Source organism: Arvicanthis niloticus, chromosome 6 (genome assembly GCF_011762505.2).
Source record: "Arvicanthis niloticus isolate mArvNil1 chromosome 6, mArvNil1.pat.X, whole genome shotgun sequence".
Taxonomy (NCBI): Eukaryota; Metazoa; Chordata; class Mammalia; order Rodentia; family Muridae; genus Arvicanthis; species Arvicanthis niloticus.
The window spans coordinates 32,657,281-32,675,677 of record NC_047663.1 but is presented as its reverse complement, the minus strand read 5'-3'; the positions used below and the strand labels follow the sequence as shown (position 1 = coordinate 32,675,677).

General features: G+C 43.0%; 1 protein-coding gene across 3 annotated transcripts in view; it reads right to left on the bottom strand.

Annotated features, from left to right (window-relative positions):
* Positions 1-18,397, bottom strand: part of Ankfn1 (ankyrin repeat and fibronectin type III domain containing 1) — a 384,869-nt gene that overhangs the window by 59,727 nt on the left and 306,745 nt on the right. For all 3 annotated transcript variants that reach the window (XM_076936037.1, XM_034506546.2, XM_076936038.1), the window contains exons 8-10: positions 10,065-10,162; positions 7,417-7,507; positions 1,259-1,366 (exon numbers count right to left, since the gene is read on the bottom strand). In XM_076936037.1, the coding sequence (XP_076792152.1) occupies positions 1,259-1,366; positions 7,417-7,507; positions 10,065-10,162 (297 nt within the window). The remainder of the gene's footprint in view (positions 1-1,258; positions 1,367-7,416; positions 7,508-10,064; positions 10,163-18,397) is intronic.

Sequence of the window (18,397 nt, the reverse complement as noted above, 5' to 3'; positions counted from 1 at the left end):
ACACCCAACTTGATTAAATGAGCCCAGGAACCCAGAACTGAGTGGACTCCGGTCAGCGTAGAATGTTGCAGGTCTCCTTTGTGGAGGGTGGGGTAGGGGGAGATGTCAAATCTTCCCAGAGACCCAGGAATGCAAACTCCATCTGGGGTTTCTTCTCCAGCTGCTCTCGGACATACTTACATCTCCCAATGAGCCACTCGTTAGAAAACCAGCCTTTTCTTGCAACACTTGTCCTCCTCTCCAGCTAGAGCCAGTGTTTCTGAAGGGCCCTGTTGTCAGAGCTATACAGTAATTGGGGAACTTTCTGCTAATGTGAAATATGATTTATGCCTCGTCTAAACAGCAAACACAGCATCTTAGCTTGAGCCATGGGTGTTTTACCCAGCTGGCTCAGCAGTGCCCTGAATCCAGAGAGCACTGGGTAGTTGGAGATCTGATGGGAACATGGAAAATGAAAACTTTATGGAGGCTTTAATTCTCCAAATAAAACTAAGTGCCTCTTCCACGAATCATTACACAGATCAGAAACCTGACCCAGTCCCATCTGAGCGGCCCAAGCAACAGAGAAGCTTTTAAAAGCATCTCACCGCGTCTCTGGGTGAAGCGGGGCTTAAATGGCTAGGAGGTGAGCTCTACTCCCCGTCCCAAACACTGGAATGGAGGAAGACTAAAGTTCAAGGTGGGATGAAAGTTCAGGGGGGACACAACTGAGGCACTGCAGGACGGCTGGACGTGGCACCACAAGTCCCAGGCCACAGCTTGGCATTATGACATTGGGCAGATCAACTTAGCCTCCCTTGGAATGGCCAAAGTGAGGATGAAATTTTGGCATGGTGGACGTGAAGCAATTTTAGCAATTTGATGTGAAACCTTGTTTTGGTTGTCATCGTTGGAGCTCCCTCTATGATGCTCGGGGGTGAAATGTTGAGGGAGTTTGTCCCATAGGGTCCATGGACGAGTCTTGTGAAGGGCCAGTTCAGAGGGAAGAGACCAGTAGCAGAAGCCTTTTTTTTTTTTCTTGTGCTTATTTTCAAATGTTTTTGTGTGGAGAGGAGGAGAGAGGAAGGGGAGGAAAGGAGAGGGGAGGCTCCGTGGAACAGTTAAAGCAAGATAGTGCTGTAAAGTGATTCCAGATGTACAAATATTAATATCTCCTTTTCCCTGATGAATGAGAAGGTATGACCCAGCTAGGAAACTGCTAAAATTACCGGCGCCACCGAGACCTCAGCCGATGGCCCAGCACAGATTTTATCCTTACCCCGGCAGCTGTATTGCTGATGAAGGGCTCGGACCTGCTGCAGTAGGCTCTCCAGAACCTCGCTCTGTCCCTTGTGCCTGGGCTCTCTGTCGTCATAGTCTTTCCAGTCTGTTGAACAAAAGAAACAAACAGAGGGACATTTGAAAGCCGAGGCAGCCCCTGCCCTGCCTTGCCTGGGGGTACTGGGGTTTTGTGTTCACTGCCCACAGGCTCCGTGGATGAGCACCCGGCACACACAGAACTGGCAGGCAATGCCGCCGGTTTGGGAGCTGCCATTGTTCAGAGCCCTGTGCAAAACAGTAATTGTGGTTGGCTTCTTGTATTGGGCAGTTTGGGGGCAGGAGAAAATGGTACTTGAGAGCCAAAAGAAATAGGGGATTTGGAAGTCCAATATCTCCTCTCCTAGCCCTCCCTCCCCTTCTTAGCACCCCCTATCCTAATCAGTACCTATCACCTCTTCATTCAGCACCCCAAGTTTCAACTGGATTTTCACAGTAGGGAAGATGGGGTTGTGGGGGGGGGATGTGCAGACTAGATGAAATCCACAGTTCCAATGCTTTTATTGTAGGTTTCACACTTTTGGCCAAATTGACATTTCTTTCCAAGGAAAGAACCCATGTCAGACGCCAAGAAATGGAAATCTACATTTTGCTCTAATGAATGTCTGCTTTGGTTAGCTGGCACAGGAGCCCCTGCACATACTCCGAGCCACCACCACCCTGTCTGCTCAGGCTCTAAATATACAGTATTAGCTTACATGGCAAATTTAAATTGCAGTCCCCACTGAGATTTTTCTCCTCCTATTTTCATTCCATTTGGCTATAATGATATCAAGAGTAATAACTCATATGGGACTAATGTCAAGATTGCAATTCTGCTGTCTCCAGCCCTCTGGTTTTCTCCAGCCTCGGTCAGTCACTTCACTGTCCATCCTGTTTTACCTACTCTACCTCCTCTGGTTTTTCCTTTCTGAACATTTCAAAAGCAACAGCTTCAAGTACATCCCTGTGAAGGCTAGTCGCTCTGCCTCAGAGAAGCCAGTCCGCCTCTAAGCCCCTCTCTGACAGAACTGTTTGAAAGTACCAGAGCCTTCTACATTCAGACACTCAAGTACTTCATGGAAGTTAGGTCCAAGCATCTTACAGAGGTCCATGCAAGGCCCCAGGAAGCATATACATTTAGGAGGGACATCATTGGTGGCCAGACGGGGTTCAAATTAGACCAGGCAGCATAAGGTAAAGTTAGGACATGGAGTCCACTAAACTCCAGTGTGAGGATTGGCTCTTTCTGTTCCCAGCTCACTGAAGGCAAGTCCGTTCTATCGACAGGGCCCTCCATTCCTAATTTGAAAAATGAGGATGGTGTCTGTCTTATGAAAGGTTTATGAGGACGAAACGAGAACTGCATTAGAGATCTGGCACAATGCCTGTCCCAGGACAGACATTCTGTAAATAAGGCTTGAAGGCCATTCAGTAGGGAGACACCAGTTTTTATCCCAGCTGATGATTATCTAGGGAAAAGGGGGCCTCATAGATCTTCAAGTCCTTTTGCCTTCTCCTTCTCTCCTACAGATAGGTCTTCATTTTACCTTGAGGTTGATGAAGCTGAAACATCCCTTCCCCACTGCAACCCTGTCTGTCAGCTTGGTGGCCCCGCCAGCACTGTGGTGTGATCTAACGACCTTGTCTGTGGTGTTCACATTCATTTCATTGTACTGCACATTTATATTTCTTTTGGGCAAGAGAGTTAGGTCTTAGTTGGAGTTTGTCTGTTGGGGCTTAGCTGTGGTCAACTCTGGAGACGGAAGATTGGCACAGGTGCCTTTTGTAGAGTCTGTTCCTTGTGGGCAGGAGCCACAACTGGGCTTTTGTTCGCCTCATGATTCTCCTCTGCAAAGTTGGGTTTTAAACTCTTTTGGAGCATAAGATTGAAAAGAAAGAATATGAGACAAGTAGTATCCCCAGCACACCGAAAATGCGTGTTATCCCATCGGCGAGGCATTGGGAATGCAAGCACAATGGTGTTGAGGAAGGCTGGCCCATGTGGAGTTTAGTGGCCAAGGCCTTTAGACTGTTTATGGCATAACTTGCATCTGGACATAGAGTAAACATCACCCTCAAGGACTTGCACGGGTCACTGTTGCTGTAGTTGGAGGCCTACCTCTCACGTGCTCGTGGCACAATAAGGATGAACAGAAGCCTGTGTTCATGTAATACTCCTGGGTGGCTGAGTTAGAACATGCATCTGAACATGCTACTATGTTGTTCTAATGAGTCTTAATGTTGTCATCAGTACAGGGGGCAGGGTGGGGATTGGTTAAAGTAGGCCTTGGCTTTTCAGCTTAGCCCCATTACATGAGAGGTGAGCTGGCCCTGACGACTTTATGATACATAGAGAACTTGCTAACGCTAAGTTGCAGCCCAAGGCGTGCGCTGAACAATACCAACATTTTGGAAAGAATGAGTTTTTTTTTTTTTTCTTTCTTTCTTTTTCCTCATAGATGTTTGGAAAGTTCTGATGGCTACACAAAAATAGGAGACTTCAGGGATGAGGGAGAAAATTGAAAATATATTAAGAAATCAGGAACCTGACAGGAATAAAGTTTGCATGGTAGGAAAAGAGCAGATTGTTCCACATAATACAGCTCACTGTTCTGGTAATGAGACACTTCAGTCACAACACAATGCAGAGCTTACACTCACTGGCCATATCAGGGTTTTCCTGATCGTAACTCAGACAAGCCTGTCTGGGTGCCTTGCTCTTATTATGTACAGTACCATATAACATAAGTCTATAAAAACACATTAAGGCCTTTTGTAAAAATATAAAAAAAAAAGGTTTTATAGCTTACTGGAACATATTACCAAATTTCCAATTACTCTGTCATGTTAGAGTACACTGTCCTCTAGTAAATATCTGAACGCTGATACGTGTTACATCACAATGTCATACTCTGTTTATAAATAGAATGAGAGTGTTTTTATATTGTTCTTTCCAAGTGATATGGCATGTCTGCAGCGACTCTAACCATATGTTAAGCTTTCAGTTCTTTGCCAGCTCCCCTTGGTAATCAAACATACTGTTTTAGAAAGCATTGCTGTTCACTGTGTTAATTACCGATACATAAATGACGCCTCTAAGCCCTGAACAACCATTCTCGGCATTCCAGAGAGAGGTCTACACATGAACTTTTCAGAGAGAGGTCCAAACTGAGTGTGTCGCTTATAGAACCCCAACATCTGAGCTTTACAAGTTAATGCCTTATATGCAGATTGGAATTTGTGTGGGGTGTGCCTTTGGAATCAGTTTCCCTCCTGTGTGTCCATGGTAACCAAGACCTCTCTCTCTCTCTCTCTCTCTCTCTCTCTCTCGCTCTCTCTCTCTCTCTCTATCTCTCTGTGTGTGTGTGTGTGTGTGTGCGTGTGTTCTATTGCTCCATCTCTAATAATACATACACCCCTACCCTTTCTGATAGGATTGGTTCCTTAGTGTCTTTGGGGGGGGGCAGGGTGGGCTTCAAGACAGGGTTTTTCTGTGTAGTCCTGGCTGTCCTGGAACTCACTCTGTAGACCAGGCTGGCCTTGAACTCTGAAATCCGCCTGCCTCTGCCTCCCAAGTGCTGAGATTAAAGGCGTGCACCACCACTGCCTGGCATTTCCTTAGTGTCTTAGTCTTGCTATTCCCAGTGTGTGTTTCTGATAAATCTTCAGCAATGGAAATGTCCAAAGAGGACTAATGATGAAATCATCGAATGAAGAGGGAGTCGGGGGCCTTGGAGAGCACTGGCATTGGGAGTCCAAGGCCGTGTGTACCCTGCAGGACTTCTACTGGAGGAGGCAGGCATGGTTGACTGGCCTTCAGCCCACTCCTCTGCTTGATAATAGGGCTCTAGTTTCTGTAGGAGACATGGAAGGCTCTTGACAAAATTCAGGTTTGGCTCGAGATTCAGCTGTGTGCCAGTGATGTGGCCTCTGAGAAAATGTCCATCTGAATTACAGTTCAAAAAGTTGGAGTCTGTAAATAAGCCTCTATGTTAATAGCTCCCTCATCATCAAAGAGATCAAGGCTCCTGTATAAAGTTCTTAGGTTAGTGCCCCAAACTAATGAGTCTTTAAAAGGTGATGATGCTACAGACAATAATGACAGTGGTGTTTATCCACAAGGCGGTAGGGAAGACGTGGGACTTCTGTGAGGGTAAGGAGAGACACTGCACATAGAGGCCACAATTTCTCACCTGATTCATACTTTGTCTTGGGTAAAAAGTTGTTATAATAGTTGAACAAAACCAAGAAAACACATAAACTCATAGCTTAGGCATCTACTGTAAAAGTGTATGTGTGTGTGTGTGTATGTGTGTGTGTGTATGTGTGTGTTTGTATGTGTGTGTTTGTATGTGTGTGTATGTGTGTGTTTGTATATGTGTGTATGTGTGTGTTTGTGTGTATGTGTGTGTATGTATGTGTATGTATGTGTGTGTGTATATGTATGTATGTATGTGCACATGTATATGTGTGCACATGTATGTGTGCATGTGGAGGCCAGAGATGAAAGTTGGGTATCTTCCTTAGTTGCCATCTATCTTGGTTTAAGAGGCAGGGTCTCTCACTGAATCTGGACTTTGCTAGACTGCCAAGGCTCCTTCTGTTTCTGTCTCCACACCAGCACTGGGATTATAAAACCACACTTGGCTTTCTTGTGTGGGTTTTGGGATCCAACTCAGGTCTTCTTGCTTGTGTGGCAAGCACTTTACCAAGTCAACCATTTCCTTAGCCCTCTGGGGGATAAATTTTGATAGTGATCTAGATGCACTCTAGCTAATTATAGGTAAACTAATGGTTAAACAAATCTAGTTCCACCGGGCAGTGGTGGCACATGCCTTTAATCCCAGCACTTGGGAGGCAGAGGCAGATGGATTTCTGAGTTCGAGGCCAGCTTGATCTACAGAGTGAGTTCCAGTTCCAGGACAGCCAGGGCTACACAGAGAAACCCTGTCTTGAAAAACAAAACAAAACAAACAAACAAACAAAAAAGAACCGAGTTCCTACATCACCATCATCATCACCATCATCATCATTATTATTAAAGCTGTACTGTGGGATTTTTGTGCATCCCTACACAATGGGTTTAACATATTTTTAGTGACTGATCATGTTTGCATCTTTAATATGGATGTGAATATTCTACACTTCACTATTAACACAAGTAATGGGTATTTGTTTTCTTTGCTACACATGATATTTAGCTATTATGAATAAACTGCTGCAGAGCATGCTCTGTGCAGAATTGTTTATCTTCATCTTTGTTTCCTTAAAGTAGCTCCCAAGTGCGGCAAAGGGGCATGGGCATTCGTAGGCATTTGCATACGGAGCAAGCTGCTTTCCCTAAATGACTAAGCAGGTCTCACTCTTACAGGAAACGCACGACTGGACTCTTGACTATGGCATTAGTAACTTTTTGAAAAGATGAAAATACAATCCAGAGCTCCTTGTAAAGAAGAGTCTGCTCGTTTGTCTCTCTGAAGATGTTTGTTCTTGTTAATTAAGTTTTCTGCTTATGCCAAACAGGGAGTTAGAATAAACATACCAGGCACAAATTATTAGTCTTCAAATGACTGGAAGAGGTCTTTGCCGAGTTTCTCAGCCACCACTAAAAATGTTAGACATTATATTTGTGGCAGGGTAACTTGATTAAAAAACAACAACAGCAGCAACAACTTTTCTTTTGGGTAAATGTCATTAAGTAGGAGAGGTTTGATTTCATTCCCTAGAATATCAATGTGATTTGTCCACTGCTGGCAAGGGAAGGAATACAAGCACTAAAATGGGCTGTATACTCTGGGCTGGCCTCTCTCATGGTGTCTTCTCCATCCCCACAGAGCCCTTTGAAAGGATATGATTTAAACCCATTCTACAGATAGTGAGTTGTAACCTCTGAAGGGTACAACTAATGAAAGACACTGTTGTTAGCAAACCGCTGTGATTTCAAATGTCCCCTTCTCTCCTCTGAGCCGCCTTCCTGTGAGCATTGCTGCAGAGGGATTATTCTATGGCTCAGCTGCTGCTCTGAGAAGCTGTGGGGGAGGGGAGCTGGCAGGGACACCTAAGGGATGGAGTAGCTGGAGCGAATGTGCTGTCATCCTGGAAGTAGCTACCACCTACTGGAGGGGGAGGCACACGCTGGCGTCGTGGTCTGAGCTGGTCCCCATCCTTTCATGTTGTAAGCTGAGACTTGAACAAAATACTGTTGGCCCTGCAAAGAATCGAAATGGGATACTGTATCAGGCGTTACGATTCACCACATCTGAAGGATTCGCTTAGTGTCTGTGTACTTCCTAGAACTCGTAATTGGAATATCATACTTATTTTTCCTGACTCCCAGTGCTCCTAAATTATATGCCAATTCTCCTCTCTCTTTCTCCCTCTCTGCCTCCTCTTCCTTTCTATCTATCTATCTATCTATCTATCTATCTATCTATCTATCTATCTTCATATATATACTCATATATACATGTATATATTCATTTGTATGTATAAAATATTTTTTCATATAATGTATTCTAATCACAGTTTCCTCTCCCCCAGCTCTTCTTAGGTCCTCTCTACCTTGCTACACCAAACTCAACCTTTCTATCTCTCTTAAAAAAAAGCAAAAATCCAACCAAAATAAAAATAAAATAAAACACACACACACACACACCCATAAAACCACAAATTCTTACAACCTGCATAATTTAATAACAACACCGACCTCCCACCCTCACCTTTTTCTATGTATTTTCCCCTCCCCAGAGACAACCACCACCAAGCTCCTGTAGCTGGTCAAATTACTTTAGAAAATTAGCAAGCTGCAATAAATATCGTTGGAGACTAGCTCTCGAAGGCAGGATTCATCCTTTTAGTGGCTAAACAGTGCTTTACTATGAGCCAGGGCCTTCCTCTGTCCAGCTGGTCCTTCACTGGTGGATTCTGGAATTTTTTCTATTTTGTGCCACAATAAATAGTGCTTCAAGGGACATCTTTTTTTTTTTTTTTTTTTTTTTTTTTTTATTCATCTGTTCAGGCATGAAAAAAAATCAACTTTCTAATGTGACTTCAATTTTAAAGCCACTATTAAAAGAATAGCCTATTTTCTTTAGTATCTTTTTATGGCATAATAAGAAGTAGATCTTTGCTTGCTGATAATTCTTTTAAAATGTTTTGTATGGCTTTAATGTTTGCTTTGAGGTTTCTTTTCACCTGCCTTTTTTTCTTTTTTTTTTCTTTTTTTCTTTGACACCAAAGGGGCACGAGAGAAGCCAGTGTTGGGTGAATGATTGCTTGCTGTAAACGTAAAATGTTGTTTGCATTAAAAAAAAAAATCTTCGTGGAGAGTTTGCTAGGATTTCAATGATATTGCCTTACCATATGATGAAGTTAACACCTTTTTCTCTAACACTGAAAATTGGATTTTATGTGAATCGGGGTTATAGGGATGACCTAAAAGTATAAATTCACTTTCAGGCATTTATATGCTCAGGATAATATCTGCGTTGCTCTCATTGGATTGTGAAGTAGAAAAACCTCATCCCCAAAGAAGCTAGTTTAGATGTCAGAGAACCTCTCTGTGGAGAGTTTTCCATTTTTATCATGGTATCACTTTTTCTTTTAAGCAATGGAAATTCCCTGGGGTTCCTTGCAAGGCAGTGTTGGAGCCAGTCTTCAGTTGATAGCATCTCTGGGACCACCCACTTGGGGGGGCTTTGTTTGCTCTGGTAATCCACAGTTCTGCTCTCTAGTGTAGACATGCGATTAGGACTAAAAATCAGGATTCTTGGTGGTGACCAAACCACCAAGAATTCTCTTAGAATAAGCTGGACGGCAGCTTTTTAATGCTGGGTTTCAGGATTATATAGTACAGATAACTATTTTAATTGGCTAACCTCTAAGAAAACAACAGAAGTATCTCTCTGCTCCTCCCATGTGAAAGTCTTAAGATATTAATTATTTGAATTGGATTTTAAAAGCTTAATGTTACATTGAAAAGATCTTGATTAAAATTATATAAACATACATAATGTATATACATATTTATATTACACACATACATATATATAATATAATATACACATGTAATATCTTCTGAACTGTAATTGTTTGAACAAATTCAGAGTTTTCTCAATCTGAGCAGATTTATTGGGTGTTTTTTTTTTTTTTGCATTTTGGATGTTCATTTGTGTTTCATAAATAATGTTTAAGTTTAGATTGGTTAAACAAATAAACATGGCTAGTTCTACCTTTTCATTCACAGTTAGTTTATGTCATGTAGAGATTGTACCTTTGCATGTATAAGTTTCTTTTCAGACGTAGCAGATTTAGTTTTTTTTTCCTCCCTTTTAATCAGGGGGAAAGGATTTCTCTCAGGAAATTGTGTGACTCCAATTGATGACTGATCTCAATGGGGCGGTGGGATGAGGGCCAGATGAGGCTGTTATTTTTACCATCAGACAGGGAGTCAAAATTGGATCTCCCAGAGCCTTTGATCCCCCTGCAGATTAGACTGTGATCCAGAAAGCAGCAGCTTTCCAGGCTCGCATGAGGCCAGCCTCTTTCTGATCTCCTCAGAACATGGCAGCTTACAAAGTGGTTCATGCTGTCTGCTCACCCCTTTGTCAGACTCAGATTATGGATACCAGACATATGATGCTTAACGAATGGCAGTTGTTGCCAGAGGCCTGGGTGTTGGCTGTTGCTTAGAGAGGAGGCGTCTGCTACCAACATCCATGCGAAAAAAAGGCAGAGGATGTCCACTCCACCAGGGAGACACTTACCGTGGTGAGTCCTGTGATTGTACACCTCAGGGCCTGCAGGTTATCCATGATGATCTCTCCAGCCAAAGGGGAAAAGTCTTTAGCCAGGCTCCATTCCACTGAGGGGACAGGGGGAGGGGAGAGGAGGAAGAATAAGACAAGATTCAGTTGCATAAGTGCTGCAGGAAATGCCTCTAACAACCTGCCTCCATCCTCACATAGCTCATAGTACTTCTTGGATGTTGTCACTTTCCAAGATCACCTTAAAAAAAAAAAAAAAAAAAGATGAGCATCCCCCCTCCAGAGAAAAATAAATCAATCCTCATAAGCTTTATAATATAAAGCTTTATCAATGCCTTATAAGCTTTTAAGTCTTGATAGACACAACTTACATGATATTATGTGTGCCTTTTGTGATGTTTGTAATATGAGCTGTAATGCATATTAAATATGCATTTGTTAAGGACAGGGATGTGTTCTGAGAACTTGTTATTAGGTAATTTCCTTGTAAGAATATGGTAGACTGTACTTACACAAATCTATGTCAGCATGATACACTAGGCCATACGAATTTAGCTCATCTTTTATTGACATGCCTACAGGGTGAATGGTGCTAATTTTTGTCCATGAGATCATTGCAACATAAAGACACTGTATATCTGTGTACACAGACACACTCAGGCACATTATAGATAAGATAGCAGTTCAACATGTGAGTTGCTGAATTTGAGAGGTGAACAGACCATTGGGATACTTATTACTTCCTTTGTCTGATTTTTGTCTTTTTTTTTTTTTTTTTTTTTTACTGAAAATTCTTTTCTTGGACTTACAATTCTCATCTCAGATGAAGACACTCATTTCTTCATCCAATGCCTTCTCTTGATAACACCCTCTTCCTCCAGCGTCTCGGACACTAACCTCTTCTGCTTTTCCTTCCCTCAGCCTCCTCTCAGCCTTTCTCAGGAGCTTCTCCTGGAGCTTGGGTTTGCGGCTGACCTGCCCAGTGCTCCTCTTCTCTGACATTCCCAAAGAAAGTATTCATTCATACTCAAATCAACCAAATTCCAACATCCCACTATATGACTGGATCCTTTCATAGCATCTTCTGCTTGTTCACTGGGCCACAGCCAGGAAGATGAACCGAACATCACAGGGGCTAGCTAGAGTCTTACATAACTTTGCATGCAGCAACAAAGCAGGAGCCTTAGGAGCCGAAGCCACATGGAAAAACCTCTTGAAGACAATCAAGAGCCATGAAGACTAATGATATAGTCTCTATGGCACCTTAACATCTAGGCTCTCAGTTTACTGCCTGTGGGTCACCCATCTCTCATTTTTGGAGCTGCGGTCTCTATTCCCTGTCCCACCTCTTTGTCCCCTTAAAGCCCAGCTTGCTTCCCTCACTCTCTAGACATCACACTCCTTGAATTTCTCAGGGCTCCCATAACTGGAGCAGTCCCAACGAGGAGCATACTCCCCCCTCTTGTCTCCCCCCCAACACCCCAGTTTTTTGCAGCCTTCTTTTTCTGGGTTATACCTTTCCTAGGTTTATCCCACCTCTTTGACTGTTTCTAGGATCTTCTTGGTTTCCTCTTTCCAGTTGATGATGGAAGGGGAGGGCAGGTAGGGGGATGTTGCCTTTTCTTTTACTCTGTCTGCTCGTTCTTGATGCTGGTCTTATCTTTCATGTCTCCATGGGTCTTAAAAGTGTGACTCTAGTTATGGCCCCTCCTTTGTGCTTAAGCTTCCTCCTGTAACACTCTGCATGAATGCCTCTAGTTAGTCGGAGTTTTCTCTAAGCAGGTCTCTTTGCCAGGAGTGTTTACTCAGTGCTACAGAATTGAATTTCCATCTACCCAAGCTCCAAACCAAAGTTTCAGAGCATCCTTCTCTTATCTTCTCCCTACTTCCTTACAACCAGTTGATAACTGAACACAATTTCCGCTTCCGTAATGTCTCCTGTCAGCTCCCCATTCCCCCTTCCATTATAGTAATCCCAGAACAGACCTTAATAGCTACAAGCATCAAAATCCAGGAGCTTCATTATTGGGTTTTCTGCTTGGCTTTTCATCCTTACAGATGACCCTCATACAATAGCTTGAATTGCAGATTAAAGTCATATAATATATATGGTTATATAATATAGAAAGAAACTTTTAAAGAAGTATCTTCTTTATATATAAAATATATATATATAATATTAAATTTTATATAAATTTTCCAAAATGTGTTTTTATTCTTATAGAATCTTACAGAGTTTCTTAAAGAGAAATTGAAAGAACTCTGTAATCAGAGTTGACTGTCACACTGAACTGAAAATAAAGACTAGCAGGAACAGCAAACTAATGACAGTTATCATTCAAAGAGAAAGTCTCACTATATCTTGATGGCTGGCCTGGAACTTATTATGTAGTCCAGGCTGGCCTCTAACTCACAGAGATCCAAGTAGCAAAGGCTGGAGAGACAGCTCAGCCATTCAGAGCACCAGCTGCATTTACAGAATTTGGTTCCCACCACCTACATGGCAGCTAATAACTGCCTGCAACTCTAGTTCCAGGACATCTGATGCCTACGTACATGTGTATATACATAATACATAATTCATACATACATACATACATACATACATACATACATACATACAGGCACTGACACATATACATGAAAGAAAAGTTTAAAAAAAAAACAAAAACCTTTAAAAGGCAGCAAATACACAAATACACCTGAACAGAACAACACATTGGGGAACACTCTAGAAACAAATCTCCCTGACTGCCCTGCACCAGGTGTTCCTTTCAAGACTCGAATCAGTCTTCCCAGGAAAGCCTCTGAGAGAGGATTCCTGGATCTTGCTCTCAGAAGAGAGCTGGCTAAGAAAATAACATCTAGGAACCAAGAATTCAAACAGGTCTGAGAAACAAAGATCTCTACATCCTCCGCAGGAGAGATGGCAGATCACGCTCGCCTGCTCGGCAGCAGCAAGTCAGCCCATCTACCTCCCCACTCAGTTCCTTTTTCTAATCCAGGGGCTCTGACTCAAGCTTCCTAATGCTGTGGCCCTTTAATACAGCTCCCCATGTTGTGGGGATCCGCAACCATAACATTGTGTCCATTACTACTTCATAGCTGTAACTTTGCTACTGATATGAACCATCACGTAAACATCTGCATGTTCTGATGGTCTTGGCTGACCCCTGTGAAAAGAGTGTTCGATCCCCCGAGGGGTCGTGACCCACAGGTTGAGAACCACCATTCCAGCGTCTGCTTCAGTGATGAGAGATCTCCACCCATCCTGTCTCTTCTCTTTGTTCTTTGTTCCTTGGGATTTCTTCAGAGTCTCTGGGAGCCAAGTACCAAGCACCACAATCACACAGCCCACAGAAACTGTTCAGAGAAGATGGAGCCGTGATGACCCTCTGACTTGTATGAATCACTGGCCAGAACAGCCAATTTCCAGGACAGGCTTTCTCCATTTCTCAGGCTCCTTTCTATTCACTAGTATAACACACGAGAAACAACAATCCGAGGACCCGGATCATACTGACGTATGTTATGCGATGGTTGGACAAGGGCCTCCTGAATCTGATTGCAAAATGGGAACCTCTCAAAGGGACACACACTGGGACAGACCTGTGCCAACGGCAGGCATAGTCATCTAGAGACTCATCTACTCAGTCAACAGCATCAGTAGTGTATAGAAACTTCTGGATCGACCCTTGTCACCCAAGATTCCACGTAATAGGAGATTACTCTTATCGAAATCCACAGGAAGAGGACCCCAGCTCAGAGCCCCCCATGTTGATGTTTTCCAGGGAAGGGCTGGGACTCTGGTCTAACAATTCAGATGACAGCCTCAAATCAGTGGAAGGGATAGTAGGAATTCCAACAGTGTTTGGCCAGCCATCACTAAGACTTTGCTCAAAGATACAATGCCCAATATTCCTGAAGGAACCATTATTTTTGTCTGAATAAAAAATATTTATACTCTATTGAAAATGTGCTTTACAAAAACCATGTCTTAGTAGAACATGAGGACCTGGCTTCTTGACAAACAAAACAAGACCAAGAGTAGGTTTGTGAGGAGGTAGATTCTGCTCTGGGGATTACCACCCGGCCTCACACAGTAGTCTGGTTAGATCCCGTGACTCATCTGAGTTTCAAAGGTGAAGGAGTTTGAGAAAAAGAATTCATATCAGAGGGAATATTTTTTTTCCTGGTCAGGATAGCCAGTGTGGTCTGGGTTGTCAGCAGTGTTTTCCCTCCATGTACATGTCTGGGGGCTGGTGTGGTCATGGTAGTGGGGGGCAGGTAGGAGAACTCTTCTGGCCGGAAGCTTCATGAAAACGGAAGCTGCTTCTGACCAGCTAAAGAAGGATAGAGGAGTGAGCAGGAGTTCCTTGAGAGCAAGAGGGGATTCAGGAAGACAACTGAGCATGCTCCCTCTGGAAAGTTCTCTGTAGGTAGTTTAAGACTTCATAGAATAGCCCTGAGAAAACCACATATAAGCATTCTCTAAATCCCTGGAAGACTGTATAAGCAGTCTCTAAATCCCTGGAGAACTAGAGCTACATAGACAAACTTTAAAACCAGATAAGATACATAAGTTGAAGATAAAGATCATAGGGACTGCCTCAATGTAGTTTGGCAAACACGCCATGCAGTGGTTCATAATAACTGAAAATGAGAAAAATAAAAAAGTGTCAGAGCTCCTTAAAGACTTGTGGCTCAGTGATTCACTGTCTTTACACCAGATAACTATGGCTGTTCAAATGGCAAGCTTTGTGATTTTAACAAATATTTAATTTTGACCTAGGATTCAAGAGCACTGCATTGTTTGGGGGCAGTGCTATGGTTTGTGGATGATTTGTCCCGGCCATGATGAACTTGATCTCCTGTGTACTGATGCTAGAGGGGAAGGAGTACCCTTGAGAGATGCTTTGGTTGTTAGGAGGAAACAGTACCACTCTGGAAGGCGTGCTCAGTTCTTATGGGACCTGATTAGTTACCATCAGAGTAGGTGGTCTAAGTGCAAGGGGGTCCCTCCTGTTTTTTTTTCTCTGTATATTTTTGCTTTCAGCTATGAGCTGAAGAAGCATGATGTCTTTGTTGGTCTCATGCATCTGGGCTTCCAGGCTTTCAGAACCCTGACCCACAATAAAAGCCTTTTTCTGTGATAAATTACCCAGCCTCGGATATTTTGTTCTAGTACCAGAAAAAGAACTAAGATGGGGCCTGGAAGTTCTAACTTCACCCCACAGTGACTTGATGGCAGTTATAGAAAATGCAGTTCAGAAGTTTAGGAAGATAAAGAACTCCCGACAGCCTGAGCCTGTCACACGAAGTCTTTGATGTGATAGAAAGTGGAGTCAAGATTCATGACTCTGAAGTATCTGGGCACACAAGCAGAGACTGCCATCTATAGCAGGTAGACTGCAAGCTGCAGAGTGCTGTGGGCTGCACACTCTCCTAAGTCCCAGGCTGGTTCTTTTTGGAAACATAAAGATAACACACGAGCAAACACCAACAAGCAGCACTGTGTTCATGTTGAATTGATTTCTCTTGATTTGACTAAACAACCAACACCCCCAAACCCCAAAACCAAACCAAACAAACAAAACCCTCAAAACCCAGCACTGCCAATGCACCAATCAAACCTGATACTCTGCAGATCCTCAAGTTATAGGGGCCCACAGCCCATCTGTCCAGAGTATACTCAGGAAGAATATGCTGTTAACGTTGTATTTTCTTCCCCCCATCACCAACCCTTTGCCTCCGCCCACTGTTTACACTGCATTGTCTCTTAATAGGCTCTCTTCCTCAAAAGCTTCTGTCCCTTACTTCAGAGGATCTGGTGCTGTAGTGTTTCCTAACTTCCCAAGGGAAGCATCCTGGCCAATCCACTCTCCTAACCCCTCCAGCAACTGTCAGACTTCAACAAGAAGTTTCTGCTTTTTCAATCGTTTTGCATTTAAGAGGTCAGAGCAGCTTGCTTGTGCAAATTTTAATTCCTCTGGGGGTCCTAGGAGACTCCTGTATAGATGGTTCATTTGCGGAGGGAATCACACAATACTGTTTTACAAAGCTCCATCTTAGTCCTCACGGCAGTGGCAACAGCTCTGGAAACTTCAGGTAGGCTGGATATTTGATTTCCGATTTGGGGATGCTTAAAATCTAATATATGCACAAATCAGATGCCTATGCACAGATACTTTTGAAACAAGTAGCGCCAGAATAGATCAAAACACAAGAGAGAGAATGGCGGTTGGTTGAGCTGCTCCATTCGGGATCTGGTTAGCGACTGATTCCTGTCTTCCACAGTCCAGAATCCTGAACCCTTCATTTGTCCATATATTGACTCTTAGGAACTAAAACCGAAAGAGACAGACAGGAAAAAAATGGGGGTGGGCATTTCCGATTTCCTATCGGCTTTTCTATGGAACCAAAACAGCATTCTTGCTGGTCATACTCTGGCTGGCGCCTGGGCTAATGAATGGAATTTGGCTAGACTGCCCAGCCCAGCACCCGCATTATGAAATCTTCCTCGGAGCCATCGAAATGTGCAGTTTCTAACCTTGCAGGCCAAGCCCAGCACAAGAAGAACAGAGAGGGAGGGAAGGACACACCCACTGAGAGACCCAGATTGCAATCAATTGCAGCCGTTCCTAGTGATGAGAAAAAGGTTCTTGGTACAGCTCGAACCCGCTCAACTCTTGTGGCTTGTAAATTGGGAACTGACATGAAAACTGTGGAGCTGGGGAGTCTCTTTAGCTCTGAAAAAAATGTGAGGTCAGAGCCACTAGACTTCTTTTTCTTTCTTTCTTTTATTTTTTTATTTTAAATTTCCTTGGTAGTCCTAGGAGCAGGGGCACGCATTACTTTCAAACAAGAATCTTTATTGTTTGCACAGCACACAGTCATCCAGTTAATTAGAAAAACATTTTCCCCAAATTAAATTTCCCTAGAAAAACAATGATTTAAATTAAGGGGAAAAGTCTCCCCATGCACCCCGATATCAGGAATACTTTCTTGCACCTATTCCTTTTACAGGATTAAAAGCAATGTTGGGATTGGAAGGCCGTATTTAGTTATTTATGGTTAGATTTTTTTTTTCCTAATTTACCTGCATGCAATCTCTGCATTCCTCGTTTTTGCTTGCCCTGTGTCAGCACTACATAGAGATACAGTCGGGAAGCATAGATGTGCAAATATCCAGGTTTTTTTTTTTTTTTTTTTTTTTTTTTTTTTTTTTTTTTTTTTTTTTTTTTTTTTTAGCAAGCACTGCTGGGCACCCCAAAAGGTCTTTATCGTTTGCTTTTGAATTCCCTAAGATTTGTAGCATTGTCGCTCTGTGTGTGAATTTATTCTTTCTCTTGATCCTCTTGGATGTCTATACAGGAGATATTATTTTTTATTGCTTTTACTGCCTTCAGTAGTTCACACTCCTGCCACACTTAACATGAGATGCATTTTGAATACTGCAGTTCTTCAGAAGCCCAGCTGCGGCCAGCCAAACATCTACAGTAAGATACATGGGAGCTTCCCCTCTCGGATACTGTCCTGACCCTCAGCCAGAGCCAGGGTGTCGGTGTTTTCCACACTCCGGAATGGCAAAGTTTAAGGAATTTGCCCCAGTGGAGGAAATGGAAGCCCAATGACCCTCAAGCCTCCAAGAATCTCCTAAGTAGTTTTACCTACCAGCTTTTTTTTTTTTTTTTTTTTTTTTTTTTTTTTTTTTTTAAAGGCTATTAAATGAAGTGTTGGGAAGGGTTCAGGCAAATGACAAAGTATAGAGTCCGACATGGACTCATTATGTCACATTTGGAGCCACACAGTATGACAATGTGGCTTTTGAGGTAGCATCCTTTTGGAGATGGAGGAAGGCAGAGCTGATCCCAGGAGCCCCACGGGTTGTGTGACATGCCAGGCAGCAGTTAACGCATAGAAATTACTAAAATGTTAGAAATTTGGTCAACTATAGCTTAAAAAATGAGTGATATCAATGAAAAGCTGAATGATTAACATCAGAAGTCAGCAAATGCTCAGACCCCTTGCTCCCTGATTCACTCTCATGCTCTTGAGGCTCTGCTCGACGGAGTCTACACCCGAACACTGGGCACCTTGCCCTGCTGCGCCTTCTCAGCACCTGCCCTTGAAGTCATGTGATCTTGACACTGTCCACTGAGGGGATATTTACACCAGAGAATCAGCAGATGATATAAATCCCAGCCTGTTTTACTGTTTCGTGAGCTGTCTAGACCAAGTACTAGCAAACTGTCATTCCAGACCTGATCCAAAGCTGGTTTTGTGTGGCTTGCAAGCAAAGGATGGCTTTAGGTTTTTGTTTTTGTTTTTTT